Raw genomic sequence first — 9,058 nt, forward strand, 5'->3', positions numbered from 1 at the left:
TCCTATAGCTCTGAGAGTAGCAGCCCACTTGCATGTATATAAAGTCGATGTAATAGTGAAGGCATTCAGCGGAGTGGAGGGAAGAGGGAGTGTGTAGGAGCAGCGCACACAATTCTCTATACAAAATCAATTTATTTTCATTATTTTATAGTTCATTTTTTATTATGGCATTATCTATCCATTATCTATCTACTAGTACTTAAGCAGAAGGATATTCTAGGAGTATTTGATGTCAATATTAGTGCTGTGACAACCCTCTAGTAGTACAAGTAAAGTTCACGTACCTATTGTAGTGGGTGAGAACAAAGATACAGTAGTAGTGGAAAACAAAATCCAATATTAGACTGTGAATCTGCATAGATCACCTCTGATAACCTTTTTTCAATCATGTCTAAAGGTCTCTCCAATGCTTCTAACCACCTATGAAATCCCCTATCATACTAGATCACGACCTTCCTTAGCCTTCAGATCGTTAAATGCTCTCTGAACCCCCAATTAACTAGATCCAATCCTATTCCACATATATTACTCACACTTGTACATCATCGTTGCTATCGAAATATCTCTGAGCCACACTCGCTCAACTTGTGGTAGTCCACCGACAAACTAAAGACTAGGTATGGTCAACTATATGGCTACATTTTCTAGGGCAATAGCACAAACTGTAGTTCTGTGTCTTTCTGTAGTTCTGTGTCTTTCTGAACTGTAGCCACAAAACAATGTATATGCATTTTTAACAGCCATAAAGCAGTGAAAGAACTCATAACCAAGAAACAGGAACAATGTAAAACTTGTTTGATAGTCCTGTGATTTATGCAGATGTGTCCCAAACAAAGCTACATGTGGTGCTCACTCAGTAAGGCAAGCCAGTGGCCTATGCATCACCTTCCATGACTCCAACACCGATTCATCACCGGCTATACATTAATAGTGGGATCAGAGAAGTTCCATCTTTACATGTATGGTTGCAGAATGATTGCAGAACAATGGCTAAAAAAGACCATAAGCCACTGATGTACATGCTTCATAAATCCCTAATGGCATACTGTACATCACAATGGCAAGCACATTTTGCGCACAGAAAAGATCAACAAGGAAACTTCTGGAAGGGTCATATTTTCTGAAATGAAAGGGTACATAAACATGGTTAGAAATTTCTTACCTCTATGTCAGCTTCTGTGAACTCAATTATGGTAAATGCCCTGCGGACAAGCTTCCAATTTGCTTTGTCACAGATGGAGCTGACTTTGGCACACTCACCCTGGTAAAGAAGGACAACATACAAATCATGTTAATAGTAATACTAACCCCTGCTATACAAAATCCATGCAGATTTATTCTTACTTGAATGAGGTAACTATAAAGCTGTGGATTACGATCTAGACCAAGCCATCGTATCAGATGATCCTCTCCTCCCTCCAACAACTGGTAGAAAATGTGGAAGTTCCTCTCCCCTTGATTCTGATGAACCACCCGTGACTTCTCTATTAAATAGCTAAGGATATGACCTCCAGCAGGAGCTCCCTGCAGAAGCACGACAAAAGATAACAATATCATTCTGGATTACGGTTCAATACAAGCAAACTCTACAGCTGATTATATTCATTCAATATTTCTAACCCAACAATGTGCTAAACAGTTGCAGGTAGAACAATAGGGAACCTGTTCCTCAACTCTGGTTCTTGTGTACCTCCAACAAATCAAATTTTAAGATCCTTATTGCTGCAAAGGTGAATTAATCTGATTGGGCAATTAAATATCTTTCATGTGGCCTTTGTGGGAAATTCTGAAGAGATGACCTACAGTATTAACAATACTTGAAGACAAGACTCGAGAAACCTTGCTGTAGACTATATAGCTCAGTTAGATGTGAAATTGGCAAATGTATATACATACAACTGAGGATGTATGAGTATAGCAAAGATGTGACCATCATCAACATGGAATGATACTACACCTATAGGATCTGCAAAGATATGCACCCTAAAAGGTTAATACTGTACAGCTTAAGAATACTTGTACAGAAGGTAAAAATTGGACCCATACTTAAGAATGACTTGTATCTGCATGCCCTTACTGTGTTCAACTTACTGTTGAATGCTTGCACAAGTGCAGAGAGACACAAAATACACAAAAGATATACTCAACTCTAAATACAGATGTATTTGGTAAGCATGGTAAGCATGTGCAGCACAGAAATTTTGCTTTTTTTTGTATAACAAGTCCTATTTATGTAAGTCAAACGAAAGACTACTGCCACATACTGGATGCATTTACCTTGAAGTCAAACTGTACATCCATATACTTTCCAAAGCGGCTTGAGTTGTCATTACGGAGTGTTTTGGCATTTCCAAAAGCCTGCAAAATACCAAGTTAGCATTGCAAGGGAGCAGCTTCAAAAAGTTTGGCCTATATTTAATGTAATGTATATTTGTTCTAGACAGAAATGGTCATAATAGAGTCATCGTGATATCAAGTGAGGAATGTATTGCTGAAATTGAGCTTTGCAAAGTTCAATAAACAAATATGTCACTTTAAATCTGCAGAAATAGTAGAACATGCCATGTATACCTCTAGAACAGGATTGGAGAGGAGTAGTCGGTCTCTAATTGACTGAAGCTTATCTGAGGTTGGACATGCCATAGCAAAGTACTGAAGGATTTTCTTTGATGTTTCAGTTTTTCCAGATCCACTTTCTCCAGATATCAGTATGAAATGATTATTCCGTTCTGAACACATTACTCTATAGGCATTATCTGCAACTGCATAGCTAAAGAAAGATAAATACAGGCTACAGCAGTGTTTTACAACCTCGATCCTCAAGTCACAGTAATGGCACAGGTTTTAAAGATAGCCATACTGAAGCACAGGTACAGTACTTAAGTATTACCTCAGTTATTTGATTTAACCACTTAACTGATGATTTTTCTATTCATAACATTATTTTTTTTTTAAACAAATTATGTAATATAGTTTAAAAAGTTTTTTTTCTAAATAGTTAAATATTATATTATGCACATCTGCAGAACGGATCTCCTCGTCAAATACTAAAAGGACATTGTGGGGCAGGGCAGTCGCATGTGATCTGACCATGCCAGTTAAGTAGTTAACTGTCTGTGCTCAAGCATAGATATCCTTTTTTTTTTTCTTTTTTTTTTTCAATAATGTTTTTCCTATATTGAGACATCATAGTTTAGTCATACAAGTCTACATTTACAATTAAAGCATACAATCAGACAAGTAGTATGGATTCTCATGACATAAATATTTTCATTAATACAATAAAATAATTCTTGTACAAATTAACTGGAGTCATTTAAATTTTGTTCATTAGCTAGCATCACGTAGCATGGTATTTATGAGAGAAGCTGCCAATTAACCCCACAGCATTAAACTAAAGTGACAGGTGGATCCTGTGCTGCCAACCTTGTGAGATACCAGGTAGTATTCTTCAGGCTATAGTGTATTTGTTGCCTTGTAGCAAGAGGGAGGGTGGATATATAGGATATATAAAAGTCCCACAGAGTAAAAAAATATTCTACCTGTTTGCCTTTGTCTAAAAAGGCCTCTACCTACTAGTCCATTTTAAACAAAAAGTGAAGTTTGGTTAAAAATAAGGGTATTTGTGGAGGAGTGGTGTCAATCCAGCCCTGAAGTATTGTCTTTTTGCCTGCTGCGCTAAGGGCCAATAATATTTTTTTGCTCTCCAAAGTCATTCTTTGGTTTGGGTCGAAAACACCCAAAATTGCCCATTCAGGGGTAAAGGGTATGAATTTGACAAGTTTGGCTTCAGCATAATGCCGAATAAGATGCCAGAAATATTGTATGATGTGTCTGCCTCTGCTTGATGACACTTTGGGCATGTATGAGTATCGGAAGTTTCCATTTGTTAACGCCGAAGAAGAGACAGGTAAGTGTTGTGATATACATTCAGAAAAAGTTCTGTGTACATACTCGCCTTGAGAATATTTTGTGAAAATAAAAGGGCCTTTTCCAACACTGGTATGGTTAGGTTGGGAAAGTGGGTCAGCCATTTAGACATGCCACCTGTCACCTCTGCATGGTTTATAATTTTTCTCAGAAAGGTATAATGGGTTGAGATAGCTTTACGTTGAAAAGAGTGTCCAATGAACTGTTCCCGTCTTCTTCTGAAAAATGTGTAAGAACATGTGTAATGTAAAACCGAGTTTGTAAAAATGCTAGGGGGTAAGGGCTTACCATGGCATATTGAGACGACACCTCAGAGTAATGTAAAAGATGTTTATTCTCTATTAAGACTAGGGATCGTATAGTGTGAATTCCTGCCAATCTCCACATAGTGAAGGGGTGAGCAGCCATGTTGTCCAGAAAATTAGGGTTATTAATCAGGGGTAGGTGCAGGGAATGATACTGGTTTAATCCTGCGCTATGTCTCAGGATATGCCAAATTTTCCTGGTAGTCCATAAAAGATGGTTTCATTTCAAAGAGTCAGGTATTTCCTGATCATGTTGGTGGAGAAAACATATCAAGCTTGTATCATGAAGGAAGTCTTGGCCCAGTGACGTGTTTGTGTACACTGAACTATTCTGCAGCCAGTCTTGTAAGTGTCTTAAAAGAGCAGCATGATTATACAATATCCGGGAAGTTTATCACGCCATTTGATTTTGGCTGAATAAGTTTTTGCAGTGCTATGCGGGCTCGACCTCCTTTCCAAATAAATCTGCGAAGGAGTGCATTGATTTGTTGTACATCTGCTTTAGTTAGTAAGACTGGGAGTGTTTGCAATGGATAGAGTCATCGTGGAATGGCTACGATTTTTGCAGATTAGCTCTTCCCAGGTAAAACAATGGGAGGAGTTCCCACCCCTTTACATCATTAGCCAAGGTAGTAATTGCACGGCTCACATTTACTCTGAAAAAATTTGTGGGGTTACGAGGAACCATAATCCCCAGATATGGAACAAGTGTAGTAGCCCATTGTAATGGAAATTGGGTGATCCATTGCGGGTGTGCATTTGTACCATATAGTAACATAGCATTGGATTTGTCTACATTGATACTAAAGCCAGAAATAGAACCAAACATATTAATTGTGTCAAAAATTCGGTGAAGGGAGTATTCAAGGTTAGCTATATAAAGGAGAATGTCAAGCATAGATATCCTTAAAACCTGGATTATTAGTGTGCCTTGATGACCAACATTAGGAAACACTTGTCTACATGCATAGAAATTTCTGATCATGGCAATAAAAAGCATTATAAACTCCTACATTTTTTTTTCCTTTTAACACTGTATATTGGGGGTAATTCTGAGTTAATCACAGCAGCAAGTTTGTTAGCAATTGGGCAAAACCATGTGCACTGCAGGGGGGGGCAGATATAACATTTGCAGAAAGAGTTAGATTTGGGTGGGTTATTTTGTTTCTGTGCAGGGTAAATACCGGCTGCTTTATTTTTACACTGCAATTTAGATTTCAGATTGAACACACCCCACCCAAATCTAACTCTCTCTGCACATGTTATATCTGCCCCTCCTGCAGTGCACATGATTTTGCCCAACTGCTAACAAATTTGCTGCTGCGATCAACTCAGAATTAGGCCCATTATACATTACAATTATGGCCAATCTCTGAAATTTTTTATAAAGCAGCAATCATTAACAAGGCAAAGCCATGCCTTGTAAATGATTGCCGTTTTAAGAAAAATGTCCGAAATTCTCCAGGATCCCACACCACCAGCCGACTCGTACTTCATTACATTTGCCCCATTGAGAGATTATACATATGATATGAAAATGGAGTGACATGTTTGGTCAATGTTTAATAAAAGGCTGTCACTTGTAAGCGAGAAGTCTGCAAATCACTAGAACACTGCAAGTATTGTTTGTCAGACTGTAGCATGCTGCATCCAAATATGAACTGCATAACGCATAACGCATAAATTACTTTCATTATTTTAAATTGTATGTATAAATTTTCATTTAATGAGATCTTACATGTGCGGCGGAAGCTCTATGAAATTTACTCCTTGGTATAGCTCAATCTGTCTCTGAGTATATAGCTCGAGATCCTTGTATGGGTTCACAGAAACCAGCAATGTCCCTATATAAGTCTACGAAAAAAAGGAGTAGAAGAAAAGATAATTTTTTTGAATACAAAACATTTTTTTGTCCGTATAAAAACTGTGCTCAAAATGTTTGAGAGAGGGGAATATTTACAGTTTCACTGACTGCTAACTTTATATTTTATGCTACATTTACAGTACAAAGATGTATTGAAAAATCCCACTGCACAGCACTTACATCATAAGCATTTCAGGGAGATGTGAAAGTGACACCTATTAGTGCAGACGTGTACTGCTACATCTGGGAGGCGGGTCATAAAAATGGCTCACACCCAAATGTAAATGAGCCCCAAAGTTAGTAAGATCTACTAGCTGAAGAAAAGACACTTATAATTTTCAGGATATGTTTGTGTATTGTGTTTTACAAGAGGTTCCATATACTGTAAGAGGCCACGAGAAACCTTGGTTAAAATGCATGTAACCATAGGGATCATTGTGCCTTATAATTATAACCAATGCAGGAAAATGGCACTGATGTTCCCATTTGAATGTATGTATCTGTGATTTATTTTATTCCCCTCAAGGATGTAACAGCTCCATAATGGGGATAAGGTGCAATCAGGGAGATTACTGGACTATTCATGGAGTCAGGGAGATTACTGCCATTTCAGGGAGTCTCCTGCAGAATGAGGGAAGGTAGGCAACTACGGCATACTTGCCAGAAATCTTCCTCATAGTTGTTTAGGAAATCCGAAGGAACATGGAATAAAGAAAACGAAGAAAACAAGGTGTAGTATTGTTTTAAAATCTCAGTCTTATAATTAAATCTCCACGTGTTCGGAACTGGAAAGGTAATAGTATCTTGTCAACCAGGTAAGTATAGATTCTCGCCACCACTGGAATTACAACAGGGACTTACCAACACTCACTCACTTAAGTGTATATGGAGGGAAACACATAAAGGTATCTTTTCACCAGGTACTTTAGTGACCAGATCAAGGTACAGTATCACCACAGAATTAAAATAGGCAGACCCAACTCACTTATAAATGGAGTGGGTTTCACATATCAAGGTTTCTTTAGACACGAGTTCCACACCAATGGAAACAGGAAACCAAAAAGCATTTATTTCAAACTAATTCAAATTTCTATAAAACAATTTCCATAAAATATCAAAAGACAGGTAATGTTCCAAGATTATTCACACACGGAGCTATGTTTCCCAATTGTGATGAAAAAGATGGCAAAATATATATTAAAAGTCCATAAACAGGTAAGAAAGTCCGGACTCAAACCTGTATTAGAAAATCCAAAATATGTGCTAAAACTGGATAAAGGCTAGTCTCCGGTGTAATCCTGGATTTGTCCACTGGTCTCAGCACCAACGCCGTTTCGATCCACAGTGATCTTTTTCAAGGTGTTCCAGTGGAGTAAACTTCCAGCTGCCAGTGCTCATCCATAAATTGCAGCTATATCTAGAGTTTGGCAGAGTTGTTACTGCTGTATACCTTGCCTTGGTGCACTTGTTAACTAAAATCTATACTTACCTGGTTGACGAGATACTATCACCTTTCCAGTTCCGAACACGTGGAGATTTAATTATAAGACTGAGATTTTAAAGCAATACTACACATTGTTTTCTTCATTTTCTTTTATTCCATGTTCCTTAGTTAATAAGATCTACTCATTGACGAAAAGACACTTATATTTTACATGATTTGTTTGCGTATTGTATTTTACAAGAGGTTCCATATACTGTAAATGGCCACCAGAAATCTTATTTAAAATGCATGTAGCCATAAGGATCATTGTGCCTTATAAGCAATGCAGGGAAATGGCACTGATGTTCCCATTTAAATGTATGTATCTGTGTTAATTCCCCCCCCCCCCCCCAAGAATGTAACAGCTGCATAATGGTGGAAGGTGCAATCAGGGAGATTGCTGGACTATTCGAGGAGTCAGGGAGATTGCTGCTGTTCAGGGAGTCTCCTGCAGAAGGAGGGGGGGTAGGCAACTATGGTATAGTAATGCCTATACAGTGACCTAACACTGAGATAATTCATGAGGTCAAGAGTTTTAATACTTATGTAAAACATTTATATGTAAGCTAAGATCTATGTTAGCAACTAAAATAAAACATAGAACAAAGCCTAAAGAATAAAAAATATTACATAGATAAGATTCTCCTGAAACCGCTTGTGTACATTGTCAAGGAAGGCAGCCTCGCTGGTGTGAGAGTCCAGTAACATGAAATCTTGTACGCCGACCTTTTCTCGTGCAGAAAGGGAGCCCTCAATGTGCAGATCTGCTTTATTTTTATGTACATTGTTCACCTGGAAAGAGAAAGATAAAAGATGCTAGACAATTAAAATAAGAGGTTTATAATGAATGTATGCCTTAACATATTGTACTAATTAAATTACTTACACTTAATTAAAATTGAAGATTAAATGCAATTAAAATATTAAAAGACTAGTTTAGGTGATGGGCTCGAGTTATACCATCTGTGGGCTAACTGTTGAAGGTGAAGGTTGCCTATCAGCCCATCTAAGTGTCCTCCTCAAGTTAGTAATATCTCATCACTCTGGGGTTGTCTCAAGCATGTCACTCTAAAGTTTACTGGTTGCCTACCACCAGGTTTGTAAATATGGGACTCATGCATATATAAATTTAAGGGAGGCATTAAATTTGCCGGCTGTCAGGATCCCGGCTGTCAGGAAACCGATGCTGCAATCCTGACAACTGGTGAAATACCGGCGGTCGGAATCCCAACCGCCGGCAGAAATCCCTACTTGGGTGGTGGTCCATGCCACCACCCGAGGGGGAATATAACCCTATGGTGACCAAAGGTCGCCATTGGACCCGAAGCATTGTGAGGGCAGAGACCCCGCGAGGCGTCGGTCTCCTGACTGCCAGGAACCCGACAGCTGGGATATCATACTGAATCCAAATTTAACCTTAAATCTTTCCTACTACTCCATTTGGGATGTTCGCCTGGATCTTTGGGGGCAATTCAA

General features: G+C 38.4%; 1 protein-coding gene across 1 annotated transcript in view; it reads right to left on the bottom strand.

Moving 5' to 3' along the window:
* The window catches only part of MYO1H (myosin IH), a 258,284-nt gene extending 249,435 nt beyond the window's left edge, over positions 1–8,849 (bottom strand). The window contains exons 1-7 of the mRNA XM_063939130.1: positions 8,796–8,849; positions 8,213–8,374; positions 5,974–6,089; positions 2,572–2,770; positions 2,278–2,358; positions 1,345–1,524; positions 1,163–1,261 (exon numbers count right to left, since the gene is read on the bottom strand). Of these exons, the coding sequence (XP_063795200.1) occupies positions 1,163–1,261; positions 1,345–1,524; positions 2,278–2,358; positions 2,572–2,770; positions 5,974–6,089; positions 8,213–8,374; positions 8,796–8,849 (891 nt within the window). The remainder of the gene's footprint in view (positions 1–1,162; positions 1,262–1,344; positions 1,525–2,277; positions 2,359–2,571; positions 2,771–5,973; positions 6,090–8,212; positions 8,375–8,795) is intronic.
* Between the last annotated feature and the right edge of the window lie 209 nt (positions 8,850–9,058).

This window comes from Pseudophryne corroboree, chromosome 1, assembly GCF_028390025.1.
Source record: "Pseudophryne corroboree isolate aPseCor3 chromosome 1, aPseCor3.hap2, whole genome shotgun sequence".
Taxonomy (NCBI): Eukaryota; Metazoa; Chordata; class Amphibia; order Anura; family Myobatrachidae; genus Pseudophryne; species Pseudophryne corroboree.